The following is a 13,601-nucleotide window of genomic DNA, read 5'->3' on the forward strand; positions in this document are numbered from 1 at the left end:
CCATTTGAGGACTATAATGGGGTAAGTATAATTATTTTAATTATATGTAGGTGAAGGATCCTTTACCCTTTGTGAAAAATGTCTTAGAACAAGGTTATAGAAAGAATATTTATTTATTTTTGCTAGCCAGAGCTTGACTACCTGTATTCATGAGAGCTAAGGTTGGCATGAAAATTTAAAACTCATAGATAGGCTGGGTGCGGTGGCTCATGCCTGTAATCCCAGCACTTTGGGAGGCTGAGGTGGGAGGATCACTTGCACCCAGGAGTTTAAGACCAGCCTGGGTAACATAGGGAAACCCTGTCTCAATTTTTTAAAAAAATTTGTACTCATAGATAATTCAGAAAGAAAGAAACAAACAAAAACTTCGTAGCCTTGGTTTTCAACACTTTTTTTTTTTTTAACTGACGTTCACTGGTAATGCCTAAATGGAAAGCCACATTCTTTCCTTCCCATCCTTCTCATGGAGGCGCTGTCAGGCTTGAGATACAGCCTCCTCCTGTTGGATAACTGAGAGTTGGGCCACAGCTTTGGCACAGGGGCAGGACAGAGGAGGCTTGGCATTTGGAAGATCCTGGAGGGTTTTGTTATGGTGGCTTCTTTACTGGGAAGAAGTCAGCATCTCCAGAGCTTGGAACCAATGCCTAAAACATAGTTGGTGGAAACATGGATGGATGAATGACACATCAGGATGAGTGATAGGCTCCCTGACATCATGGACCATGCCTTACACATCCAGCAAGGCCTAGCAGGATACTTTCAACATAGACGTTCAAAAAGTATTGATGCGCAAGGAAGGAAAGTGCAATCTGTGCTGATTTGAGAGTACTCAGCAAGGTGTCTTTCTGGGCAGACCAGTGGAAGTGGAGACCTTTACAAATACATCAAGGGAGGTTAGGGCTAGATATTTGCACATTCATCAGATATGTGTTATATACTTCATATGGCTAGGCACTGTGGGTGGAAAGAAATGACACAATGGGACCTTTGGTCTCAAATAATTTATAGTATGGTAGAAGGTTTAGGGAAATGAATCATTAATTACTGTATCACAAGGAGTATGATAACTGTTATGATAAAGGGTAGTGCAGGCCAGGTATAGTGGCTCACACCTGTAATCCTAGAACTTTGAGAGGCCAAGGTGGGTGGATCCCTTGAGTCCAGGAGTTCAAAACAAGCCTGGGCAAGATGATAAGACCCTGTTTTTACAAAAAAATACAAAAATTAGCCTGGTGTGATGGTGGCACACCTGTAGTCCCAGCTACTCAGGAGGCTGAGGTGGGAGGATTGCTTGAGTTTGGGAGGCAGAGGTTGCAGTGAGCCAAGATCCTGCCATTGCATCCAGCCTGGGTGACAGATTGAGACCCTGTCTCAAAAAAAAAAAAAAAAGATAGTGTGGGTGATATAGGATCATAATGTGGGTGGTGGCCTATTGTCACCCCCATTTTATAGAGGCTGGACATCAGCAGCATAGGTGGAAGAGTCAAGACTTGAATGCAGGCAGTCCAGAACTAGAGCCCTCAGCCTCAACCCCTACACTACATTGCTTCCATGATGGGAATTACTGGGACAAAGAAGGGTGAGAGAAAAGGTTCTGCCAGGCCAGTAGAAGGGCAAATTAAAAGGCAGAGGCAAGTAGAAGCACTGGAATGGAGAGTAGGGGTGAGGTGAGGGAGCTGGGAAGTGGGGCAAGTCAGGTTATGAGGCTGTTATTGCTCAGATAAAGAGTTGGAACTTGGTCCAAAATCATGGGAAGGCTTAAGGATTTTAAGCCAGGAAGAGACATGATTAAATCGGTGTTTCCGTAAGACCATTGTTTCAGTGTCAGATAGACTGGAGTGGGGCCAGAGTGGCAACGGGGAGAACAGTGAAGAGCCTATTAAAGTAATCTGGGTGAGGAGTGATGAGAGCTTGGTCTCAGACAGCAGCTGTTGGAGCAATGAATGGAGGGCGGATGGATTTGAGAGTCATGAAGAAAGTAAGGTCTGTAGGACTTGGTGTCAAACTGACGTGGGAGTGCATTTCTGGTTCATATGAATCTTTACTTGTGGAGTATAAGGAGAGGAGAAAAAGATGGCGAATTCAGTGGTGGGCATACTCAGTTCGAGATTCCTGTTGGACATTTAAGAGAACTTTGTACCTCTGCAAATCTACGATGCTAAAAAAAGTATTATTTTTTATTTTTTTCTTGCCCTTCCTTTCTCTTTCTTTTCTTTCTTTTCTCTCTCTTTCTTTTCTCTCTTTCTTTTCTCTCTTCTTTCTTTCTTTTCTTGCTCATCTTTCTTTCTTTCTCTTTCTCTCTCTCTCTTTCTTTCTTTGTTCTTCTACCTGATGGCACAAGAAAGAAAAAAGTATTATTAACAGTTGTTGGGGATGTGTTTATTTACTTTCCAGCCTTCTGTTAAGTGCTGCATTTTTGTTGTTTAAATGACTTTATGTTGAAAAGTTACAACTCTGACAGTATTGCATAGGAGGACAAAAAGGGAATGAGAAAATAACCAAGTAGAGTGAATGCTGGGGAAATAGAATAATCTCTCTAATGATGCAGATAAGGGCACCCCCAGATGAGCTTCCTGTGGTTCACACTGACTTTACTGGGGTCCACAAAGACCAGCCTACATGCTGGAAGTTCTCCTCGATTGAGCCACATTCAGGACTCTTACCCACAAGCAAGAGTGAAATCAGTTCCTCAAGGACTTGCACACCCACACTACAGAAGACACTTAAAATATTATCTCCAACTCATCTCACAAAACCATACAAAATTTCTTATTTAGAAGACAATTGCTATTTACAAAACTGCCAAGAGTGGCTCTCATTTGTCTTCCTTTTATTTATTTTAAAAATAGACAGGGTTTCACCATTATGTCCAGGCTGGCCTCAAATTCCAAGGTTCAAGTGATAGCCCCACCTTGGCCTCCTAAAATACTAGGATTACAGGCATGAGCCACCATGCCCAGCCAACTCACAATTTCCTTCCTTCCTTCCTTCCTTCCTTTTTCTTTCTCTCTCTCTCTCTTTTTCTTTCTTTCTTTCTTTCTTTCTTTCTTTGTCTCGACAGGGTCTCACTCTGTCACTCAGGCTGGAGTGCAGTGGCACGATCTCGGCTCACTACAGCCTCTGCCTCCTGGGTTCAAGCAATTCTCCTGCCTCAGCCTCCCGAGTAAGAGAACACAAGAACTTGGAACACAAAAAGTAAACTAGGAAGGGCTGACACTTTAAGTGCTAGATATTAATTGACTAGCTTAATCCTCACAACAGGTCTGTGAAATTACTTACATTTTGACAGATAAAAGGATGGGAATGTAGAGAAAGGTTAAGAAATTTGCTCTGAGTTTCTAAGAAAACAAGTGGACAAGCTAGAACTCAAATCCTGGGTTTGATCCATACCAATGCTGTCCAATAAAGCTTTCTGCAATGATGAAAATGTTCTCTATCTGTACTGTCCACGCTGAAGCCACTAACCACATGTAGATGTGGAGAACTTGAAATGTGCCTAAAATCTCGGCACTTTGGGAGGCTGAGGTGGGCAGATCACCTGAGGTCGGGAGTTCGAGACCAGCCTGACCAACATGGAGGAAACCCCGTCTCTACTAAAAATACAAAAAGTTAGCTAGGCGTAATGGTGGGTGCCTGTAATCCCAGCTACTTCGGAGGCTGAGGCAGGACAATCACTTGAACCTGGGAGGTGAAGGTTGCAGTGAGCCGAGATTGCGCCACTACAGTCCACACCGGACGATAGAGTGAGACTCTGTCTCAAAAAATATATACAAAAAACAAACAAAAAATACAATTTTAGCCTGGTGTTGTTGAGGGTTCCTGTAATCTCAGCTACTTGGGAGGCTGAGGCGGGAAAATCGCTTGAACCTGAGAGGCGGAGGTTGCAGTGAGCTGAGATCGTACCATTATACTCCAACCTGGGCAACAAGAGCGAAACTCCGTCTCAAAAGAAAGAAAGAAAGAAAGAAATGTAACTGATGTGACTAAGGAATTGCATTTTTAATATGTAGCTACATATGACCAGTGGCCATGTATTAGACAGCTCAGCTCTGTGCTCTGCTATCTTTGGGAGTTATCAGCATATCCATAGTAATTGAAACCTTGAGTGTGACAAGATCTCACAAAGAGATGTATTGCAGTAGATTTTAACCTCGTATGGGCGCAGGCATACTTGAGAATCTGATGAAGGCTGTAAACCTCTCTCAGAAACGTATAGTATTATTGCACATTACATCGACAACAATTTCAGAGGTCCACAAAACCTAGGTTTCCCTGGTACAAAACAGGAAGAAGCAGGAAACCGATAGAATGTAAACTCCTTAAGAGCAGAGACCTCATCTGTTCTGTTTAAGCTCTATACCCAGTATCTAGATTTTAGAACAATACCTAGTATATAGTTGACATAGTTGATGCTTGGTAATTTTATTAAACGAGTGTCTGAATGAGTCCCGGGAAACATTTTAGGACCAAGTAGAAGAGCCCATTAAACTTCCCCAGAAAAAGAAATGAAAGTAGGACAAAATGCCAGAAGCAGGAGAGAATGACGCCAGAGAAGGCAAGAAGCATGCGTTTCAAGAATGAGACTAATCATCAATGTCAGACCTGCCTGGCTGGTCATAGATTAAGATTTAACTGCTGTCATCGACCTTGGTGTAACAGAGGTCCTGCTGGTAGACCCAAGGAGAGGTAGGCATGGGGTGCACATTGCAATAGATTAATTCATAATGCAGTGGTGAAGAAGTAGGGGCTTTAGTATAACACCCAGTGGATCTCAAATCCTGGTTGCCCCCCAGAATCATTTTTAAGCTTTTTAAAAATGCGCATTCCTGGACAGGTTCAGACTCTGACTTCGTACTTTTGGAGAGGGGCCAAGGAATCTGCATAGTAAAGCTCCTGAGTTTATTGTACTGTTGTTTTAATGGAAGTTCAGCAATTACCAAGTAGTATGTATATTCTTGCAATAAAGTGGCCATCGAGAGAGGAAAAATAAGGCTGGGTGTGGTGTGGTTCATGCCTGTAATCCCAGCACTTTGGGAGGCCACTGCAGGCGGGTCATTTGAGGCTGAGAGTTTGAGACAAGCCTGGCCAACATGGCAAAACCCTGTCTCTACTAAAAATACAAAAATTAGCCCAGCATGATGGTGTGCGCCTGTAATCCCAGCTACTCAGGAGGCTAAGGTGGGAGGATCACTTGAGCTCGGGAAGCAGAGGTTGCAGTGAGCTGAGATTGTGTCACTGAACTTCAGCAAGATTGTCTCAAAAAAAAAAAATTAAAAGAAAGACATGGAGGGAAAGCCTTTTATTTTGTTAAACACAGATATGGGTATGTTCAGAGGTGAACTATTTTATTTTTTTAGAGACATAGTTTCACCCTGTTGCCTGGGCTGGAGTGCAGTGGTGTGATAGTACATTGTGACTTTGATCTCTTTGGCTCAAGTGATCCTCCCACCTTGGTCTGTCTGGGGTAATACCCCCAGGCTTGTCATCTCATGGCAAGAAAATTAAAGACACAGGCACACAGGAGGAGTGAGTTTAGGAGTGAAGGTTTAATAGGCAAAAGAAAGAGAAAGGAGAATAACTCTTGCGAGAGAAAGCGGCGCCCAAGTGGGAATTCTGGCCCATGCAGCAGTGCACCAGATTTTATAGACAGGCTTGAGGAGGTGGTGTCTGATTTATAAGGGCTCACAGCTTAGTTGGACCAGGTATGACATTTATATAGCCAGAGGGGAAGGCTGGCCATTCCACCCTAATGTTATTATGCACATGGACTTTCCACTTGGCACCATGTTGTCTGCTCCTTACTATACTCGCAGCTGGCAGAGAGAAGGGAAGATGGAGCCACCATTTTGAACTGCCTACTTCCAGGTAGCCTTTTCCTGTTGGCACAACTGCAGGCATTCACCCTGGCAAGCTTCTAGCTTGCTTGTCTATGTCTGCAGCTTGATTTTACAGGCTGCTCTTTGTTAGAAAAGAAAATGATTTGGGGGATGCTTTTCATTAACAGAAAAGTCTTACCGAGGACTTCGTCACCCTCACTATCTGCCTAAATAATTTCTTCTTAAGTCCTACATCATGAGTAGCTAGGACTACAGGCACGCATCCCCTGCTAGTTTAAAAACATTTTTTTGTGTGTGGAGATGGAGTCTCACTATATTGCCTAGGCTGGTCTCGAACTCCTGGGCTCAAGCGATTCTCCTGCCTCAACCTCCCAAAATGCTGGGATTACAGGTGTGAGCCACCTAACCCAGTCCCAAGAACCATTAGATAGAGAAGGATTCATGAGTTGTAATGAGCTAGGAAGACATTTAGCTGGATTTTGAATCCCTGAATCTTTGACCAGGGATTCTACCCACCTTGCTGCCTGTTCCCTCGGGAGCCATTAAGCAGAAGTGAACCCGCTAACCTTGGTAGACAAATTCTCAGTATTCATCTCGAGTGTGTTATTTCTAAGTGGTGTTTGAGGATATTGAGGGATGTTGTGTAAGGAGTTGGCAGTTACCCCAGTCACATTTGTTTACTTATTTTCTATTATTAGACTTTTCTATACCTGCCCCCCAGGTGACACACAGAAACTGTTTTCCCTTATTCTCTCCATCTTTGCTACCTGCCTTCTCTTCCCCCATACACCTTTCCTACTTAAGCTGAAGCAGTAAATGCCAGAGTCATTTAACATGTAGAAATAATTTAGCATGAAAACCCAGCTCTACCTTCTGTCAGTAGTAGTGAGGCCCTACTTTTCAGGCTAAGGGCCTCTTATGTTTTTCTTCTCCCATGCATTGGATGTTTCAAAATACTCTGACTCACTAACTGTGAATACTCAGTGTAATAGATATCCGTCATTTATTATACACTCACCGATGGCCTGATACTGCCTAGACATGCTCTATAGTGATTTCCACCATTTCTAACCCCCACTGCAGTGTTCTTCTTTTTGCTTTTGACTCTTTTTAAAGTAACGCCAATCTCAAATCCAACAGAACTGCAGTCTTTTAAGGCATGCATTGTTACCCACATCTGACTCTTAGAAAAGTGAAACCATTTTCTCGATCTCCCGCTCTCCTAAGTGTCAGAGTCAGGACTAGAATGTGCGTCTCTCTGACGCCATATCCTGAACTCAGATACTGTGACTGGATTATTCACAACTTAATCCTCTATGCAGTTCTATAAATAGAGGACTAAGTTGTGAGTAATCACAATAAGTCTCCATTTTTCGGGAAATAGGCTAAGGGAGGATAAGTGACTTGGCCAAGGTTAGAAGGCTAATACGAAACAAAGCCTATGTACCAAGGACCTCAGTCCAAAAAAGCAGAAAAGCAACAAAGCTGCGGGCAAACTCAGGTTCGTCTGCCTTGGTTTCTGCTGTATCACTGCTTCAGATTATTTATTTCCCTATTTTTATTAACAAAGACATCTCTAACTGCCAGTCAGAGGCTTCTGCAGCTTCTCATTAGCATGAGGTAATTGATACTAACAGGCAGGACGGCCTCAATTGCAGCCAGAAGTAAAGAAATGCGGTGTATTCGTCTATGCAGCCTTGGTGTGGGTAAATGTAGTTTCCAGCAGGCTCTGGAAATACTGAATTACAGCCCGCATGCCCCCATGACTGCTTGGGACCACCTGAATCTCCCAGAACCCCTTCTGGACTTAGGCTGCTGTGACTTCTGTAGTGTTGCCTGGGAGAGAAAGAGCTGTTTCTCCCTAGGAAGCACCTACTCAGTAGAGGTTACCATATTCTGTCTTTCTAGCAGTAGAGCCGTGCCTTTCAGAGGGCAGAAGGACAGCTTCCTGGTGGTTTGTGGGTTTAGTCTGTGCTTTCTGCATGTGTCCTGGGTACAGGAGGGGAGGAAGGGAGATCACTGGAATCACGAGAATTTGCCCAGCCCGCATTGCGGAGCTTCCTGGTCACAGCCTAGTGAATTTCTGCCTTGTGGAGCATGCTTTGGCTCAGATTCCTATGGATTTTTCCCAGTCCTTTCCAGTGCTGCTGGTATTTAGTGATCTTCCAGGATAAGCTCCTGCACTAGCATACTGGTCTTCAACAAAACCAGGATTCTGCTTCAGCTGGTTTCTCTCGGGAATATCCAAGAATTTTACCAAGAGCTTCCCCACTTTATTTAGGAACACGTTCTACTGTTCCAAAACTTAATTTATACAAAGACTTTCATCTGAAGCTTGAATGAACAGCAGGAGGGATTTAAGTCATCCTAGTTCCATATCTAGCTGTCTTGAGCGAATGGCAAGCAGTGGCTTATACAAATTCCCTTCCTTGCAGTGTTAAGCCATCTTTCAGTCATCTGGTGCCCAGGTAAAGTCATTCTAAATCCTAGAGTTTCCTTTTCAGGGTTTCCAACAGACAATTTCACCTGTTAGTGCCCTCTACTGGACTTCCTCCAAGTTCTTTTCAACCCCCTGAATCTCAGAGTGGACCCAGACTGGATGCCTTATCCCACCAAGTCCTTGACTAATCTGGAGTGGATGGGGATGTGTTTTGTGACCTTGTAGCATTCTGCATTCCTTTATAAACACTCTGCCATGGAGGTTGCTTTTTTCATGGTCTCAGAAGACTTTATTTAGGGAGCAGTGTGAGCTGCCTGGAGTCCAGGTGACCTGTATCATTGGAAAAGGCTCACATAAGAGAAGAATTGAAAGAGTGTGTGCGAGAGGATGAGGCAGTGTCTGAATCTCTGGAAATTCTGCTCAACAATATCATTTCATGGGATTGTGTGGAAGAGTGGTTGATATCCATTTAACTTATTTTTAATCTTTTTTTTTTTTTGAGACAGAGTCTCGCTCTGTCATCCAGGTTGGAGGGCAGTGGCATGATCTTGGCTCACTACAACCTCCACCTCCCAGGTTCAAGTGATTCTCCTGCCTCAGCTTCCTGAGTAGCTGGGATTACAGGCAGGCGCCATCACACCTGACTAATTTTTGTATTTTTAGTAGAGATGGGGTTTCACCATGTTGACCAGGCTGGTCTCAAACTCCTGACTTCAGGTGATCCACCCACCTCCGCCTCGCAAAGTGCTGGGATTACAGGTGTGAGCCACCGCTCTCAGCCCATTAAACTTCTTTAAGACTGTTGAAAAACAAGCTCAAACAATGGGAGGAGAGAGGACCAGGCCTCTGCTGGGGATACTGGAGAAGGAAAGATCCTGTGTATGCCCTATGCCTGTTGCCACCATGGATTTATCTACAGTCCCTACAGCTCAATGTTCACCTCTGGATGTGTTCCTTGGAGCTTTCCAACAGAGGTGTCCACCAGCTACACCTTGTTCATTTTTTCTGTTGCTGCTGCATGGCAGTCTGTGGTGAATATTTGTATGTCTTAGACTGGGAGCTCTTTGCTGGAGAGACCATGTCCTGATCACCTTTACAGCACTGTCTCCTAGTGCTGGGTATATGAGAGTGGTGAATGAAATTGAACTCGAATGCCTTTTCTTTGTATTTCTGCATGTTTTGAGTCTATCCAATTTTGAGTGTCAGCACAAAAATCTTGTTGTTAAGACAGAATTCTTTTACTGGTCCCAGAAGGACATGATGTTTCTGCATTCTGTGTCCCATAGCATTTAATATATACTATTGAGAGTTATCATTTTTCTGCTTTTAAATATCGTTATTTATATTGAATCTTACTTTACAGATTCTAAGCTCTTTGAGAGCAAAGTATCCTTGTCTGATTCACATCTTTCTTTTCCTATAACCCACAAAATGATGCCTTGCATATAGGATAATGGCATCTACCATTTATATAGCAGTTAAGATGTGACAGATACTCTTTTCTGTACTTCACATTTCTTTCTCTTTTTCCTTCCTCCTTCTTTCTTTTTCTTTCCCTCTCTTTCTTTCCCTCTCCTTTCCCTTCCCTTCCCTTCCCTCTCCTCCCTTCCCCTCCCCTTCCCCTCCCTCCCCTCCCATCCCTTTCCTTTCCTTCTCTCTTCCTTTTCTTTTCTTTCCTTTCCTTTCCCTTTCCCTTTTCCTTTCCTTTTCTTTTCCTTTCTCTTCTCTTTTTCTTTTTTCTTTTTTGAGACGGAGTCTCACTCTCACCCAGGCTGGAGTGCAGTAGCATGATTTTGGCTCACTGCAACCTCTGTCTCCTGGGTTCAAGTGATTCTCCTGCTTCAGCCTCCCAAGTAGCTGGGATTGCAGGCGCTTGCCACCATGCCCAGCTAATTTTTTTTTTTGTTTGTTTTTTTATATTTTTAGTAGAGATGGGGTTTCGCCATGTTGACCAGGCTGGTCTTGAAAATCTGACCTCAGGTGATCCACCCACCTCAACCTTCCAAAGTGCCAGGATTACAGGCATGAGCCACCATACCCAGCCATTGTCTCCCTTCCTTTCTTCCTTCCTTTTCTTTCATGTTTCTCTCTCCGTTTTTTTTTTGATATAGAATCTCACTCTGTCACCTAGGCTGGAATACAGTGGCTCAATTATAGCTCACTGCAGCCTTGACCACCCAGCCTCAAGTGATCCTCCCGCCACATTCTTCCGAGTAGCTGGGACGACAGGTGCACACCATCACTCTGGCTAATTTTTTTATAGAGATGGAGTCTCACCATGTTGTCCAGGCTGATCAGAAACTCCTGGGTTTGAGCGATCCTCCGGTCTCAGCCCCGCAAAGTGCTGGGATTGCAAGCATAAGCCAACACGCCTGGTTCCACGTTATAGACTCTTAACCATTGTCTTGATGATGCTTCTTGTACACATAGCGTGATATGAATACTTGTTGGATGCATGTAGTTGGATATTTATTTGGAACCAATACACAGTTTTAAGGTGATCCATTGTTGCTTTCTTCTCCGCCATCAGAACTGTTTTCTAAGCCATGGGAAGGCCAGAGAAGGGCACCAGAAAGGCGGTGGTCCCTGGTTCTGGTTCCTGAGGCTCCTGATTGGTTTTCCTTTTTGTAGTTCTGGTTTGGAAGTCAACAGTGCCATCTAGTGGGATAACTTGAAAAATATCAGCTTAGAATTATTTTTCTGAAATCCGTGTACATGGCCTTGAGTTCTGGGAGCCCGCTTTATTAGTTTAAAATTTTGATTGCCAGAGGGAGGATAGGGGGACTAGCAAGAACCAGCCCATCCTGGCTCAATGGGGGTCAAGTTTGACCTCTGCTTTCAAAAGGCTGCAATGCTGATTGTGGTTGGCTTGGTTGAGCCCCGTTAACTGCTGTAAATGGTGTCCTCCCATTGTGTAGATGGATACTGTCTCTTGACACCTGCCTCTGGAGCTGTGTGGGCTTTGGAATTGGAGTTCCAGTCATCTGTGTGCTGCCTTCTGTGAAGTAATACTTGTCTCAGGTTGTCTATAAGAGGGTGCTTAATGCATGTAACAGGTCAGTTCCAAGTAACATGGGTCCACAACATTATAGTGGAATTAGGTTATGAGGAGTTTGTAATAGGGCTCCATCTGAGCTGGCAAAGTAAAAATGATGAGCAGCCACTGCACAGTGGACAAGCCATAAAAACGTGCTGCATGGAAAGGAAAGAGAAAGGGATTCTGTGCACAGTGAATTCTGCCACGCAGCTGGAGGCTTTGTATACGGCGCTGTTCTGGTTCCTGGTGTGTGTGGTATGTGTATGGTTTCTTGTGTCTGTGTTTGAAAATCTGATGTGAATTGCTTTTCAGGTCATTTGCTTCTAGCTGGAAGAATGGAACGTAAGAGCATGGTTGTAACTGTAACCACAGAACTCATGTGCTTCTTTGGCTGAGAGTGTACAGACACTGGAGCAAGCACTTGCTTGGCAAGATTGTCCAGTTTGCATTTTACTGGGCATCTAGGCTAAGGAATATATAGAAACCAGTGAACCTTAGTGCAGCAGATGATCCACCAGAATGAGGAGAAGATGTTGGTTATGTGGTAGCCTTGGTTATAATGACATTTATGGTAGTTGGGATGTATTATTAATAGAACTCATGTAAAGCAGGCTTTGGCCAACTTTCTGGTAATAAGGATTTATTATTAGTAGAGCCTAAGTAAAGCAGGTGTTGGCCAACTTGCTCTGTAAAGCGCCAGATGGTGAGCATTGTAGGCTTTGTAGGCCTATGGTGCCGCTACTCAACTTACTCAACTCTGCCTTAACCACTCAGCTCTGACATGGTAGCAGGAAAGTAGCCAAAGATAATATGTAAATGTAGATTTAGCTGTGTTCCAGTAAAACTTCATTTGTGGACACTACATTTGAATTTCATGTCATTTTCACCTGTCATGAAATATTCTTCTTTAGATTTTTTTCTCCCAACCACTAAAAAGTACAAAAACTATCCTTAGCTCTTGGGGCTGAACACAAACGTGGCTCCAGATTTAGCCCAGAGTCTCTAGTTTGTGGACTCTTGATCAGATGGTTGGAGTATTTAATCATAATTCATAAAAATGATTTGTTCATCAGTATATGAGCAGTTAGTGTCATGAAGTGTCTGATAAGCTTTTCTTTCTGTGGAGTAAGAGGAAAGGCCATTTTTTCCCATATTACTTTAAGGTATGACCTCTCAAAAGAATTCTGACTGAACTAAAGCTGTGTAATTATATCACCTACAGTGCCTTAGGCATGGAGATTCCACCCTTATCCCTTCTTCTATTTCTCATCCTCCTCAGCCTCCCCCGGGGGCAGAGTAGCAGACTAGGTGATCCTGGACCCCATCCAGCCTTTTGCCTTACTGGAGAAGCAGACTAGGTGACCCCTAGTCTTCTGCCTTAGGAGAATTCCCCTCCTCCACACCTCTCACACCCTTCCCCAACACCCCACCCAGTCCACGTCAGTGGCTTGAGAGTCTCTGGTGGACTGAGGAGAATGGGATTATAATCTCATCAGAGAGAGGAAGAGGAGTGATTGGAGAGAATGCTGGAGGCATTTGCTCTTTGAGGTATATGTAGCCAGCGAAGAGCATGGTATCGCAGTGAGATGGGCCTCTTTTGTTTTGGCTGGCAACAGACAGTCTGCAGGTGTGATGGCTGGGGATTTTACCAGCCTTGTGTCATTTCTCATATCGTCTAACTGTGCACTCTCTGCACTAGACTTTTTTGGGGGAACTTGCATCTTTAAAATTTTGTAACTCCATGTCTTTGTCTAGCTGAAGTCTAAGTGACCTCCCCCAGGGTTGAGAAAGAAGCTGAAGTTAACGGTTGACATCCTGTGTCTTTCCGCAGCAGCCAACAGAGCAGCCAGCAGAGCAGCCACGACGATGATTCTAGCAGGTTCCTGAGTCCTCGAGCGCGGGAAGAAAGGTAAGTTTCAATGCAGAGGGTGAGATGGGGGCAAAAAATAGAAGGGAGGGGAATGTTTGAGGAAGATTGTGCGTCTTCTCTGTGCACAGCATGTAGAAAATTGAAGAGGAATGAGAGAGCCTCAGACCTCTGTGCTTGACTGATTAGAAAGACAAAACTTTCACCCCAGAAAGGAGAAGGAGCAACACAAAGGGGCTGGTCCTGGAGGCTTTTTGTGTTCAGCAAAAGAAGTCAACATGTGGCAAACCAAATACGTTGAAAACACTTCACAGTGGGCTGGGCATGGTGGCTCACACCTGTAATCTCAGCACTTTGGGAGGCTGAGGCAGGTGGATTACAAGGTCAGGAGTTTGAGACCCACCTGGCCAACATGGCGAA

At 44.0% G+C, this 13,601-nt stretch overlaps 1 protein-coding gene across 5 annotated transcripts in view; it reads left to right on the forward strand.

Moving 5' to 3' along the window:
* Positions 1-13,601, forward strand: part of GRAMD1B (GRAM domain containing 1B) — a 214,420-nt gene that overhangs the window by 47,645 nt on the left and 153,174 nt on the right. For all 5 annotated transcript variants that reach the window (XM_064375508.1, XM_012470248.2, XM_064375516.1 and 2 more), the window contains one exon: positions 13,146-13,223. In XM_064375508.1, coding sequence (XP_064231578.1) covers positions 13,146-13,223 — 78 coding nt within the window. Of the gene's footprint in view, positions 1-13,145; positions 13,224-13,601 lie in introns of those variants that run through there.

This window comes from Aotus nancymaae, unplaced genomic scaffold (genome assembly GCF_030222135.1).
Source record: "Aotus nancymaae isolate 86718 unplaced genomic scaffold, 86718_ANA_hifiasm-v0.15.2.pri h1tg000012l, whole genome shotgun sequence".
NCBI classification, from domain to species: Eukaryota; Metazoa; Chordata; class Mammalia; order Primates; family Aotidae; genus Aotus; species Aotus nancymaae.